The sequence below is a fragment of the Pomacea canaliculata genome, linkage group LG13 (assembly GCF_003073045.1).
Source record: "Pomacea canaliculata isolate SZHN2017 linkage group LG13, ASM307304v1, whole genome shotgun sequence".
Taxonomy (NCBI): domain Eukaryota; kingdom Metazoa; phylum Mollusca; class Gastropoda; order Architaenioglossa; family Ampullariidae; genus Pomacea; species Pomacea canaliculata.
The window spans coordinates 12936656-12952382 of NC_037602.1; the positions used below are offsets into that span (position 1 = coordinate 12936656).

General features: G+C 37.8%; 1 protein-coding gene across 2 annotated transcripts in view; it reads right to left on the bottom strand.

Annotated features, from left to right (window-relative positions):
• Positions 1-304: 304 nt before the first annotated feature.
• Positions 305-15727, bottom strand: part of LOC112553896 (ras GTPase-activating protein 1-like) — a 30921-nt gene continuing 15498 nt past the window's right edge. The window contains exons 17-24 of one of the 2 annotated variants that reach the window (XM_025221383.1): positions 15417-15559; positions 14819-14934; positions 12053-12139; positions 11784-11851; positions 11454-11542; positions 9580-9657; positions 7230-7352; positions 305-6958 (exon numbers count right to left, since the gene is read on the bottom strand). In XM_025221383.1, the coding sequence (XP_025077168.1) occupies positions 6884-6958; positions 7230-7352; positions 9580-9657; positions 11454-11542; positions 11784-11851; positions 12053-12139; positions 14819-14934; positions 15417-15559 (779 nt within the window). In that variant the 3' untranslated portion in view covers positions 305-6883. Of the gene's footprint in view, positions 6959-7229; positions 7353-9579; positions 10414-11453; positions 11543-11783; positions 11852-12052; positions 12140-14818; positions 14935-15416; positions 15560-15727 lie in introns of those variants that run through there. The other variant, XR_003097143.1, reaches the window with a different exon arrangement.

Sequence of the window (15727 nt, forward strand, 5' to 3'; positions counted from 1 at the left end):
ACGTCTGTGGCAATGCTTCGACATGAGTGTTTCTACAAAAGCAGCAAGTAATGGTCAAGTGCAATAAAAGAATTGCCGTAGGTGTTTGGGGGATTTTAGGATTGAGGAGCTAAGGGAATTCTGATCTTTCAATGTTCAGCCAGTGGAAGTGATTTTTTATTTCCTTTTACAGATCACCAACACCCATTTACAGCACAGTTACTAAAAAGAGTTTGTTAAACATTTCTTAACTTTCCTAATTAGGCTTTATTATCCCCTAATAAAGTGAGACCAATTAATGTAGCTGGCATGCATGACACAAATCTCTTCTGCACACTGCCCAGCAATGAACTGAGGCAGTCCCTTTATTGTCTTTTGTTACATGATGAAGCACATTAAAAAATTCTGCATGTTCAAGTAATGATAGTATAAAAACAGATAAACAGAAACGAGTTGACAAACATGGTAAGTGGACCACTTCATAAGATATGAACATGAACAACAAAATGAGTGATAAAATACACACACTTTGACCACACTGCATGTCAAATACAGAAATATATACAAGAACCTGACTACTCAATTAGTCTGTGTGGCAGTCTAAAACCATGTACAAAAAAAAAAAAAAAATGCAACATTCAAGGTATTTTCACATAGAGGAATTACCATAACAACCAGATGAAAAACATGTAGTGCAGTTCTTCATACTTTGCCATTGTTATTAGGCTGGAGACATGGCACTTTCCTGAACTGCAGAAACTAATCTAAAGCAGCATTTATAAACAGCTGTAACAACAACAGCCAACCTGCATCATTTGATTAAGTAATGCAACCTTGACAGAAAAATTTGTTAAATGGAGTGTTGTCAACACTGGCATGGTATCTTAAAATCCTGCAGGTGAAGGTTTGTGACACAAGATGTTCTATATCCTGCCAATACCGCTGGCGTAATCAAACCATAATACTATTTCAAAAAGAGTAGTCAATTTCATAGCCTTATCCCCTTGACCATTTTCAGAAACAAGACTATATGACATGAAAGTGTGCAGTACTATTGATCAGGTATGCATGTGGAATGTGATAACAAAACAAGAGAGAAGCATTGAAATGTCTTCACTTAGCCTCCAACCCCCCAATAAAAAAGAAAAACCCCTACTAAAACAAAAATATTTATATTGTACCCAAAATATTTTCCCCTATATTAAAAAATAAAAACCAGTAGGACAGAAATTAAGTCTACTTTATGGGAATGGGTGATCACAACAGTGCTTGACACATTCAATTTCTAAAACTCCAAGTTTCACATATACACACGACCAAGCGACTTCTCCAGAGATTCCTTAATATGTAAGAACAATGACTTTATGTAATCGAGCATAGATATAACAATGTTTTGCACATCATTGTACCACATGTTATCTGCCACTCACCACTATTTACAGGTACCTGTAAGTCCTCAACTGTTATGCAAGCATCTACACACTGCTACAGATTGCCTTTGTCTTATAGTTATAGATAAGTATGGTTTAAAACCAATGAAAATAAATTAACATGGGACCAGCATGTAAAATGTACATCTGCTGTACTATTCTTTACCGATCAAAGACCTCCAGCCTGAAGTGGGTCAGGGTTGCCACTGACGTAGTGTCTATCAGTAGTGTTTATCAACAGTACTTTTAAATCTCACAGCTGCATTCTAGAAAAGTACAGTCTCAACACAGATGAGCAGAATATTTATATACATCATGAAAAAAAACCAAATGGATGTTGACAGAAATAACTTACGATGTCAGCTACCAAACATTTACAGGTCAAAGTACTGCGTCAACAAATGCTATACGCATGCATTTCTGTAACAGTAATACATGCCAGATTATTACTTCTCATGCACACCTGTAAGATGGCTATGAAATATCATTTTAAAACATCTTGTCAAAATTCAGAGGAAAAAAAACCCCAAAAGGTGGGGTGTTGGTGGGTGTAAACAGTCTTGATGTGTAACTGCCACCCTATGTAGACACATAAGTATATCAAAATAGCTAAGGCTGCATGGAGGAAATGTCATAATTTCTAAAGCTGTGTGACAGTGCAAGATGGTACATAAAATGAGAAACAATCAACTAATATACATCTCAATTTAGAGTCTCGCCTCCCAATCTGTAAGCAGCTTCTGAAATGCTCTGTTGTTCACAAAATTTGTCAGTAATACACAAATCAGCACCAGCGACTAGAAGAAAACTAAAAAATTGCCAATACTATCAATACTATCATTGTCTTTTACCAACCTTTGATTACAGCCAGTGACTACATTTGCATGTGCGGCAATGCCTTCGCGTGTATAATTCTTGGTCCTTCAATATCCTCCCTACTGAGGTGCATATCACATTTCCTTTATCAAGCACAACACACACACATGTGAATGCACATTTCTGTCAGTTTGAGATACGCTCCTTGGTACTGGTAATGGAAACAATCCAAAAAAATGGGGTAGAGATTTAGGCACTGTATCTGCATACAGGCTGACTGCAGCAAATTTGTCTTTAAAAAGCTGGCAAAATGACCTTGCATCTTTTTACTAGTGCTGATTTGTGTTTATCATAAACACCGACAATCTTGTCTCAAAAACAAAACAATAACCAATAAAGCTTTTATGTTACCTCTAAAGACTGATTTACTATGCATAAAAGGTCTATTCTTCGCCAGCTGACCAAACAACACCATTCACTCATCCTTACACATACATATGCACACACACACACATGACTATCAGGCATTTTGCAATACTTTAACAAATCCACATATAACACGGCCAGAAATCAAGCTGTACATGAAATTTACAAACAGCCTGAAGCCAAGGAAACATATCACACTCTATGCCGTCACCAAAGATAACAACAAACCATGCAGGACAACTTTTTTAGCATGTACTTTGTACAGATGAAAAGTCAAATCACAAAATGAACATCCATCGTTAAAAAAAAAATTATGTATATTGTACTCCCCTACAAGACCGAATTCTGTAGTAGACTTGCTTGAAAACAACTGGTTGGTGTTTTTTTTTTTTTTTTTTTGGAAAGAGAGGCTGGCAATGATTACAACTCATCTTCATCACTAAAATATACTTATGGTGTTTTGCACTATAACTTAAGAAAGTTTATGCAATTTTCAAAAACAGATTTTTGATTGAAATGAAGTTTCTTGCTAATTTTGAAGGCATATTATTTGTGGAAGGTGCTGAGTCAGCCCACAACAGAAAAGTACCTTCAAATTTTGATTGTATGCCAACTATGCTTAGAGTGAAAGACTGAAATCATCAAGACACTTATAAAACTCTGTTGCACTGGGAAAAGCTGTTGTAGCATGACAATGTGATTACTTCCCTTTATCCAGCATTTCAACAACCCTTAAAAAACAACGCACAATAAGCACCTCCATTCTTTAGCACAATTACTTAACAAATCACCACTGATGTTTTTGTTCAAGTTTTAAGTGTCTCAAGATCGATTGGTGAGATTATGGGGAGAGAAAAAAAAACTGTAGGGAAAAGAGAAGGAATAACACGCAGAGCTGATTGTGCTCATATAGCTTCTGCAGTCTTGTAACATGCATAACTTTCTCCAAACTCTCCCAAGAACACAATAAATGAAATGGATCTTTCAGGTCTTCTTACAAATTTCTGAACAAAATAAATATTGGTCTGAACATTAATTCTCCACCAGCTTGAATATCAACATCCCCAACCCCCAGGAAAAAAAAACCTACCAGTTGGTGCGAACATTAACCTCTATTGATACATTCTACATGTTTAAAAAAAGCCCAGACATATTCATTTTTGCCTTACCAGTCACTCTGTGATATACAATATTACCGCATGAGCATAGGACACATGGGTAGATTAAATTGCGACTAACAAAGTATTGATCACTATGTTCACGAGAAAATAAAAACAAAAATGCTTGATAACAGTGCATAGACATACTAATGACTATGAGAGGAAAGCACCCTGACAAGAAAAAATTTGTTACAATCACAACAGAAATGGCACACTATGGCAGACCAACCTGTCGCGGACTTTATACAGGTCTGTCCCATGCTTGAAAGAGATCAAATGAAAGTTTGCATTTGTTGATGTGCATAATATTCTCCATGCAAAATTTGTTCAAGGTAAGCTTCAAATGAACAAAGTGAGCAAGCATTATGATGGTTGGTTGTTGAAGTTTTATCCCATGCCATCAACTAAGGTTATATTACAGTGGGGCAAGCATTATCAGCTGACCAGGTAGAATGCTTTAAATACTCTACACATTCCACTTATGAAACCCAAGTACAATTACAAAGTAAATTCAACATTCAAGTCTTCATTTACTTTTTACTCCTTGAAGGATTGCAGATCAGCATTTTTTTTGGTCAGTATGGGCTTTTGCAATACTTCAGATGTTGATCTTCTACCAAATATAAATGAAAGCCCAGGTTGTCTTTTTTAAAATTGAAAATTCACAAAAATAGCCACCACGTGACAGATTGCTAAGAATGGAGGAGGGAGAAGTCTGCAGTTACCTTTGCTATAATCACATGAGATGTCCTCTGTTATGAATGGGAAAGGGCTATCTCACCAATTGACTGCTGCTAGGTATTCACAATGAAGATTACATTTACATAGGTAAACCTGTTGTAAATTTCCTTTGGTCAAAGCTAAAAAAAAAAAAAAAATCTGTCTAGAAAAGCAACTAACCCAAGCTGATGAGGACATAGCCAGCCAAAGGCTGGAGCAGGCCTTGAACCTATGCTCATATTTCTGAACACAGTAAACACTAGGCTATGATGCCTCTTTGAGCTTCTAGCTGCAAATGCCACAATGCAATTTAAGGAAAAGGTTTCTGCCAAATTGTCAAAGTTCATCTGCTGGAGCAACACAAGCGCAAGTTACTTGAAGATCAGACCACAAGTACTGATGTGACCAGGTTTCAGTTACAAATGAGAACAGCTAGCTTGAATTAAATAGCTTTGAATGCATTGTTCTTCCATCCGAAGTGGGCCTTCACAGCTTTAAAAAAATTATAATTATCACTTGAAACTGACACTGTGGCATAAGCAACATTACTCAATTACACACACTTCTTCTGTGACGTTTATATCTATAAACAACTTGTTAAACTCTGCTGTGGATCTGACAGAACAAGCTAAAATAGTTTCAATTCAATACTGCCTTCAGCTCAAGAATGGAAAAGCATAACTTTCATAAACTCTTTCTCTTACAATCCCATGAGCCTGCACAACATAGCAGTTACAAGAGTGATTTTGAAGGAGATGTGACACAAAAAGTGCTTGGCACTGTCCATCGCCATATGGTTCTGCTGTATGGACCTCTGCTATGTTTGAGTTGTTTATCCCTGATAGGAATTCCCAAGTAGCCTCTTACTTCCTTAGCTGTATCTAGCTTATACATTTACATGAAGATCTGTTTAAATAACTCTAACTTCACTAAAAACTATATGGCTAGTATTACAGAGTAATTAAAGTCTAACTGTAAAGAGCTTTGTGTTCTGTTATCACTGGCCATTTCTGTCACATTATTATAGAGTAAGCAATTTAGAAATTTCTGAGGACTTCAGCTTCTAAATAATGAAGATTGGTGGAAAAAGGCATAGACAGCACTGAACTATCAACAGTAGGTATTCACAAGAAGGAAAATGCTTACTGAGTATATGAGCAGAAAAAAAAATCTAATCAAGCATTCAAATATAACTTTATGAAATTGTCATAAAATAAAATTTGAAAATCCATGAAACTGACTTGACGGTGCCAAATACGTTTTGAGGAAACTGTAAGCACTTGTGCAGTAAAAGAAATAAATGAATGCTTTCATTATTATCTTGACTTATGTAACTCCAAAATATTTCTCAAGCACTCTGTTCATACACACTTGCAGTCTAGCATCATTTATAGTCCACAATTTTTAAAAAAAAATCCACAAAGAAGTTAACATTCCTTGTCAGGATGAGAACGAGAGAATGGTCACAAAAAATATCACATTTTTGTATCAATGTTATTTTCTTCTATTTTCACTGCATCTGCCAACATAAAAGGTGCCTTTCTTTTGGGGAATCCAGTCCTATGCAAATGATGTGTCCCTAAAGGTGGGTGCAGATGATAAATGTTGATATCAACATCAAGCGCATGACAGCTACCGACTGGGGCATAAACAGCCACCAATGATCCATGGCCTGACATTGGCAGAGGTGTGCATACAACAAATTTTCAAAGTCCCAACCTGCGCAGTCAAGTCACAAGTCTACCAAGTTCATTGCCTACTTCAATGCTATGCTTTCTCAAAAGGCTAATATCTCAGTCCTGAAGTTTCTCACACAAAATAAGATTTGTATCAGTCAGCTGACTGTCTTAAAACACATGCACGGGCAATAACTGCTTCAGAACGTTATGCCCAGAGTGTGGAAAAAACTCTGCAAACTGAAAAATATGATGCTGCACAACTGCCAATCAGATGTCTCAAAACATATGGTAAAATCAGCTGCTTCTTGTTAGCAGCCAAGTTATCCAGCACAAACACTTGGGTCTCTACTGTCTTTGGTCAGCCCCATTGCAGGTGTAGTGAGCCAAAGGAACAGAAAAGGTTTTCCTTGACCTTCATGCCAGATAATCGTTGGTCTTAGCATGTGCTTGTTGATGATGTCTCCTTGCCAGACTAACTTGTCTGTTCTTGAGTTTGGAGTGCCTGTATTTTAACGACCAGCCAGTCCAATGACACTTGACATAAGCTGCAAATTGTCTACCAGGTCTTGCTCTTCCAATCAACAGGCTTGACACAAATGCCCACCACATGTCTGTCAAGCTGGGACTGGTCCTCTTTGTGTGTCGCCACCTCCTCCCCCTGGCTGGCCTCATGTCATGTATCCCCCAGATACTGCTTTTTGTGGTTGGTCAAAACCTCAGTCACTGCAACTAGTTTCCTCAAAGTAGGCTGAAAAAGAAACAAAATAAGTTCAGCAATTGAAAGTGCACAGAACAATGCATGCTTGTGAAATAAACTCTGCAGTTAGGAATGGAAATAATATCTGGTTCTGACTACTGGCTAAAGGACAAACACTATCCTCATCCTGTCAACTGGATGAACTAAATCTTATCAGTGGAGGGTATGAAACGAAGTGTGACATGAACAGATATGTCTACATGGTACTCACACATGCATGCACACACACGCATATATACAAATATACACAGCAATGTTCTACCTTTCTATCAGACTCTTCACGGAGTTCTCCCAAGTGACAGACACAAAGTTGATGAATGACAGCAAGCTCTCTGGCGATATCACCAGGTGATGTTCCTGCATAACTGGGTCTATCTGTCACACACTGAAAAATGTATCTTTAACTTATTCCTTTGCTAGGTATGAAAGTACATCATCTGACTTCCCAGCTCAAACACTTTAATCAAATTAAAAATCTCTCCTACACAATGACTCCTAAATGGGATGGTGCTTTGGCACTCGTTACAACTGCATAACAAAGATAATCTCCCCTTCTAAAAGTACAAGCAGGGTTTCCCATCATGTAAAAACACAAATAAATCATGCATATTGTCCCAGCTAGGTGATATAGTATGTCTGTTTGAAGTAAAATTCGTGTGGCTGCATCAGCACAATGTGGACAGATTAAGCCACATGTTCAATGAGCAATTGTTAAATCTGCAAGTCAAGTCTTTTAAAGAAAAAATATTTAGAAGGTTCGTAAGGGGTAGCAAGGATGTGTGACACAGCAGCCATCAAGAAAAGCTACATAGGAGGATCAACATTTTATCTTGCCATAAAAAAGAGCCATCTAATCTATTGCTAAACTGTTAAACTTTAAATGAACTGTTAAATTTTAAGCACTTTTAGCCCTTAAATCTATTTAGTAAAGCAGTTTCACAGAAAGAAGTACACATTACCATTTTATCACTATTCATAACTAAAGTTGCTCTAAATAAGATAAAACTGTTTTAGCCAGGCTTCCATTCCTGTCAGCATGTGCTAGTGTGAAAATGGTGGCTCCCATGGTAAAGCAGCAAACAGAGAACTTTTCAGACATTGTGAAAGCACAACTACTGAATGAGATGTTTACCTGTCAAATTCAGAACTAGCATAATAAATAAAGCTGCGAGCATGGCTGATGTTGCAAGCAGTCTGGCAGCATCTGAGTGCTGCAGAATGTAAATAGGTCAAGTGGCTTGACTGGCCAACTCAACCACTAGCAAGCCTTACTACTACCTCTTAATGAGGACACAGTAGAAATTCTTCTGCAAAATTACTGTGCTAATGTAGATGTGAACATTGTAAGTTAAAATACAGTTTGCAAATGAAAAAAATGGAATACAAGACTGTGGAATCTAAATGTCTCCAACTGCATTAATTTTAAATCACCAATCACTTGAACAGTGTTTTTTTTGCTAGTTGTCACTGTGATCGCTTTGATAATTTTGATGATATCCATTTTTTGAAATCTCAACCAGTAAAAGTATTCCTCATCATTTTATTTTATCATATGATCTTGTTCGTTTGTAAGCACCTCGTGTTCTTCTCTAAGATAATTCTAATGACCATGACTTAAAAAGGATGGTAATGGCTGCTAGCACGAAGGACCTTTGGTAGGCAGATTTTCGCACACGTGGTATTTTATAGCGCCTGCCTGAGGGCAACAGCTGAAAGTTGGGATGGAGAGGGTGCGTTAGATCCAAAATGATGTTATATGCCATCTTTCTGACTGCATGAAGGTACAAGTCAGAAAGTGGCGGCTGTGATATGGTTAAAAAGTTAAGAACAGCTCCAAGCCATTTTAAATAAAGAGAAAATCTCAATTAAAATGTTGCTAAAACACTTATACAAAACATCTAGATGACTTAGGAGCAATTTTTGAAAAATGTTTTAAAATTTGTGTTTATAGATTTAGAGACCTTGTGCATAGCCCCTGAAAAAAGCTTAGATCAGAGGCATCATGGTGTAAAAGAGCTTAAAGGCATCATGATGCAATGTACCAGACATTAAAGAAGACAATCATCTTTACCTGCCATCCAAAACAGTGACATACTTTTCTAAACTTAGAACATGATGTAGGGATAAAAGTCATTATTAACATGCATATTCATGTATTTAATCTAAGTAAAGTGACTGATAAATGAATTCCAATATTCTTATTGAAGGAAGGAAAGCTAAACCCCCACAATGTTAAATGACAGTCTGAAAATTCCCAACAATTTTAACTAGAGGTCTGAAAACCTCAGGCATTTAATTGATGGGAAACCCTGATGAGCTTACTGCTTTTTAATACCTCTTCTCCTACCAACTGCTCCCCACACCCACTCTCAGCGGTCCGGTGGCGCAACGGTTAGTGCCTGTCACCAAAACAGTGAAGGTTGGCTGCCCAGAGTTCATTTGTCGTCTCGGGCACGCTGTTCTTTCTCTGCACATGGCATCTGTTTACAGGGCTGGCTGCCATGCCATGAAATAGCCTCAGTTGCTGGCACAGCGTAAAACACCAATTCCCCCCACACACCCACTCTCTATTATGCACACATGTGCACACACTCTATTAATGCCATACTTACAGCAAGTTCATCCAAAAATGCTACTAAACGTTCCCGGTTTCTTCTGATGAATGGATGCACCACCTCCATAAAGGGTTCCTAAAAAAGACAACACATAACTTTATTAGAATATATCAAGAAATCTTACTACTGATTACTTTTTAGAAAATGTTGTTCACAATAAAATAAAATCAAATCAAACTTTATTGTCTGTTGAGGAAACCCAAGACAGAAATTTGTCTTTTGGTCACAAACACATATAATATGACGGGCAGGCATACATACTCATATAGACATTTAACACACACACGCACCTACACATTCTCACACACAAATAGGTAACTTCACAGGAGGCATCCTAGTGGTAGACCTACGAGTCCTTGTGTCTTTTATTTAGGATGATGATGGCTGCTAGCACGAAGGACCTTTGGTAGGCAGATTTTCGCACACGTGGTATTTTATAGCACCTGCCTGAGGGCAACAGCTGAAAGTTGGGATGGAGAGGGTGCGTTAGATCCAAAATGATGTTATATGCCATCTTTCTGACTGCATGAAGGTACAAGTCAGAAAGTGGCGGCTGTGATATACCCATAATGTTATTAGCCTGGTGGATGACTCTGGATGACAATACTAAAGATACCTTCAGCAATGCAGTGTAAAAAATCTGCTCCATGAAATAAGCTTGAAAACAGATCCACCAAGCTGCCTCCTGTCAAGATCAATTTGATGGCACTTCAAAAGTGATAACAACAAATAATAAACTGTTCCTATAGTTTTATTTCACATGGTCCCAACTGGAGAGGGACGCCCAGAACAGGGTCCAATGGCGTGGTGTAGTTGCAGCCCTAGGCTCCACTGGGGATGATTAGGAACAAGAAGAAGAAGAGTTTTATTTCTACTTAACAATAACTAAAGTTCAGAGTTTTTCAAAGTCAGAGGATAAAAAGCTATCCTCCCTGTATTCATGTTAGTTTTATTCTCTAAAAGACATACCATTTAGTGTAAAGATATGCTAAATCCATTAGTTATGGAAGATAATGGTTGAGGAACTTGCATTCAGTGTGTAGAGTTGCCACAAAAGTACATGTGTTAGAACATAAACCTACAAAAAAAGACAATTATAAATACATACCACTTTAAATAGCATTGTGTAGGCTATTTGAAGTTGTAATCCACAAAAAAAAAATTTTTTTTGGTTGTAAATCTGACTGAACGTGGTAACTAAAGTGGAGAAATACACTCACAAGCTTTGGTCACAAGGCTAAATAAAAAAAAAATGTACAATTAGATTTTGCGTGTGCATGTGCATGCAAATATGGGTATCAGCAGCGGCGTTTAGGGGTGGCAAATGGGGCGGCTGCCCCAGGCCCCGCTCTCGAAGGGGCCCCGCGCTTCAGCCCCGAGGTCATCTTTATGACTTATTGCTAGCTGTGTTAAACAAGTTGTCACAAAAAATTGACATTCAGAAAACACATCTAAGTTCTAATTAAGCAAATTATTGAACCCATGTCTTCATGTTAAACCCGACAATAATAACAAGCAGTTTATTAAGTTATCATCACCATATTATTTCGCTTTAAGAAAAAACCGCTACTGTCACAAACGGTGGGAAAGGTTACGAACAATTAAAACACTAAATTCGTGCTTTATTTCGCAAAATTGATCCAGCCTATCTAACTGTATATAGATCAGTGCTTACGGCATCATATCAATAGGGATATTGATACACATACTCAATTACCCCGGCCCCACGCGGATGGTCGGCCCCAGGTATTCCTAACGCCGCCTCTGATAGGTATGTTATATAAATATGTTGGTGCAAGTGTAAATGCACATGTATTTGCATGCACATACAAGTGCAGAGTTTAGGTCAAGTATATTTTATTAGCACTGACCTTGGGACCTGCATCAACAAGATTTGCCAACATTTGCAGAACTTTGGCAATAAGCTTTAAGGTACGTGCTGCTGTCTCTGATGGGTTCTCTGTTCAAAATAAGGTATTGCAATTCAGGTATATTTTATAAACAAAAGATACAGAAAAGATAAAAAAAAACCCAGGAGCATTCAAGAACAGTTTTGCAATTGCTGCTCTTTTTAAATCAATTACTCATTGTGTACCAAAACTACTTTGTCTCCAACACATTGTAAAGGTCATACTTGTGCATTTTTAATCAGATTCATTTTTGTTCAAATTCAGTTTGAAATGTTATTTTCAAAAACTTACCAGCCACCAAGCTGAAAGACTTAGGGTTCACGATAGCAGGGCACAACAGTCGGAGAAATATAAAACTGCTGTAAAATGAAAAAAAAAAATACAACAAAAAAAAAACATGGTGGTGAGGGAGGTAGCAAATCATAAGGATCATTATGAACTATGTAGCAATCACTGCAGAACATGTTGATTCCAAGATCTTTTTAGATATATACAGCTATATATAAAAATGTGAATATTTAAATAAATAATACTTGTACTCTTCATGTTTTTGCTCTTACCTAACTACCCTGGTTCGGACAGTTTCATCTTCAGGCCATTTAGCTCTTGCTTTTCGTTGCAAGCAGTTGCAAATGTACCGCAGCTGCCTGTGAAGTATATTGTAGTAAAACATGAACATGGAATTGAGTAGATCATATGCAGGAAATAAAATTATCTACAACTGATACAAACTACCAATAACTAAACTATGACTGGTTGTATACTGCTATTAACTCTGCGTTGTGAAACTTATATCCTGTAGAAATAATTCTTCTTTTTCTTGGTCCTATTCGCCCCCAGTGGAGCATAGGGCCGCAACCACACCCCACCACTGGACCTGGTTCAGGGCGTCCCTGTCCAGTTGGGACCATGTCATGCATGCTGTCTCCACCTCTCTGTGGACTGATCTCCTCCATGTCTGTCTGGATCTCCCAACCCTGTGCCTCCCCTGTGGGTTCCAGCCCAGAGCTTGTCAATTGTTGGCCAGCTTTCGTAAGGTGTGACCAATCCAGCCCCACTTCCACTTCTTGATGTCTTGGGTGGCAGGTTTTTGGTTGGTCCTCTCCCATAGGTCTATATTTAAGATCTTCTCGGGCCATCTGAAGTTGAAGATGTAGCCCAGACATCTGTTCACGAATGTCTGCATCTTGTTAGTGATGGCATTTGTCACACGCCATGTCTCAGATCCATACAGAAGGACTGACTTTACATTTGTGTTAAAGATGCGGATCTTAGTGTATAAAGATAAAGCCTTGGAGTTCCAGATAGGTCGTAGGGTGTGGAATGCAAGTCTGGCTTTGTTTATTCGGCTTCTTATACCTTCATCTGTACCTCCATCTTTGCTGACTATGCTAGCAGACATAATGGCATCAGTAAATGTTTATCTGGTTCTAAATCATTCCTTAAAGCATGCAATAAAAAAAAAGAGACTGGATAGTACGGCAAAACTTCCAAGCCACCCCTACTTACTCCTCCCCCCAAAACACTCCATCTTAAACAAAAAGATTCAAAAATGAATAAAAAAACAAACAAAATAAATGTGTTGACCTGATTGTCAGTAATACAAATAGCAACAAAATTCTCCTAAGGTCTATATTTACTTCTTTTGTTTTGTCTACATTTAACTCCAGAAAGTTCTCATCGCACCACTGTACAAACTTTGTTAAGGCCTTACCATGATCTTTCTTATGTTCCTGCAAAAGAGTCAACAATGCACTATCACCAGAGAGCTTAATGAGGAAGCTATTCTCCTCCGTACTTCTGCAGCTGTCAGTGTACATGATAAACAACAGGGGTGATAGATAACAGCCTTGTGCTTGTAACAACAGTATCAGAATAATTACTATTTACATATTTACATTACACCCTCTGCTGTCTGCAAGTCAAAAAATCAACTATCCACAAAACCAGTTGATGTGGGAGATCAAAATCTGAAATCAGTCTTAAAGCCAGAAGGTATGGTTGGACTGTATTGAATGCAGAACTAAAATCAGTGAAGAGTAGACTTGCATGAGTCTTGGGCTTATCCAAATGTTCATACAGTGTGTTCAGAATGAACAACTTGGTATCTCCCCTTCCTATAAGCTAATTGCAGTGGGTCCAGTTTACTCTCTACAGATGTTAAGTTGAGATTTTTGACAATTTTCTCGAGAGTCGAATGACTAATTGGGGTTTGTTTTGTTTTTTTAAGATAGTGGAACAAGAAATGGGGAAGACGATTTAAATTAACTGCTGCGGGCCAGCGCTTAACTTCCCGAGACACAGTGAGTGCAGACACTACATGTGGGGGAGTGGAGGCTGCATCTGCCAAGAAAGATGCAGTATTTGTATTTTGAAATTTGTATTTTCTCAGGGTTTTGTTGAATTTTTGATGTATTCTTTTCAATAGATATGAATGAGTAATTTGTTCTTGTTTATAACTGTTAATAGGCGCAGTCTGCAGGGCCTTGCGATGGGCCATGGAGTGAAGGGCCAGGAGATGGGCAGTGTTTGGGTCTGGCTAATGCCACGGACTAATGGGCCTAGCTGATGCCATAAAGAGATTTTGTGTTTTGTTTTGGGAATTGTTTAGTTCATTGGTATCCTGGAGTATATGGCCCAGGAAGACGTCTGACCCCAAGAGGCAGTGTTTGATAAATCGAGTCGTGAGGTCGCTCGTCCACACAGAAACAGTGACATACTGAGCTGTGAGGCTGCTCGCCCCCAGAGAAAATGACATATTGAGTTGTGAGGTTGCTCATCCCCAGAGACAGCGTCATTCAGTGTATAACGTCTGTCCCCAAGTGGAGATATCAGTTTTTGGTTTTTTTGTGTATCTGTTTTTGTGATTTAAGATAGATTGTGAGTGTGGAAGATATACATATATAGATTTATGGAACATCAGTTCCCAGAGACAGTTGATACAGTGAAAGCAGTGTTGTGCTGAACTTTACATTTTATTATTCTCAAGTTAAACATCAAGAAAAGGAACTTTCTCCCAGGAATGATTTTAGAATTAGATATCATTAATAAGTAATTATCACATACCTTAGATAGTAGTAAGGATTAACTGATGTATGTTTACTAGGGAATTATTTTCTAACATTGTTTTGTGTATTTTTATTAGTTAAAATTATTAAATGTATATAAGCCTGCAAAAGTTGTTTGTGTAGAAAAGAATGTGCAAATGTCCAGGCGATCATGGGAATGCAAGTGTCTGTGACAAAGTACTCATATTATTCAAGTGTTTTCACTTAAAATTGCCTGGAGGACATAAAGCACACTCACAAGGTATTCATTTCACTTACGATGGGCATGAGTCGGCTGCTCTGAAGATATCTTCTACTATTGTGTTTAGAAGAGATAAAAGGAGCTCTGAATTAGCTTTTGAGTCAGTTGTACCATCCAGGAGAGCTGGATTCAGCTGTAAAGAGAGAATTGTTTTCCTGTGATCACCATATGCATTTACTATCTTTACCCTCCATTTTTTTAAAGTTACAGAGTGTTCTACCTTGTTTAGACATTTCTCTTTACGAGATTAATATTTAACATTTTTAGACATCTTGACATTTTTAGACCATTACAATACACTTTACCCTTTCAGCTGATTTTTAAAATGAATGAAATCCATTTTGTCAAAGCTGATTTCAACTTACCATTTTCAACCTCTAGCACGGATTGATTTATGTGTCAATAAATATGCAGAAATGGTGGGGGAACAGACTATTGTAGTAGAGTTATGCACCAAATACATAAATGTTTTTCAAGCAAACATGTTTGTTTTCATCTGCAGAAAATCTAAAGGTATCTTAAAGTTGCTTAAGTTACAGCATACAAAGACTATACCTATGTAAATGTTTTATTTGGTTCCCAAAAAGCGTAACGTGGACAAGAAAACATGCTGACCTCACACGAGTGTTTAAGCTCCAGGACTTTATGGACCCCTGACTGGACGGCTTGCCTTACAAAGTCTGTGGAAGTCATTTTCATGTACTGGTCCATTAAAGTTGTTGCCAGTGTGGTAGCTCGAAACAAGGTTGACACCTCCACTGTATAAGTTCAATAAAACATAATGAAATGATCACTTGCCATAAACTAGCATACTCATTAATCTGCATACCATTGATCTACTGATCTATAGTTCTAATCTTTAGTACTGAACACAAATAAAAATCAACAATGCATTCCAACATTTATATTGCCAGGGTGCAGTAAAA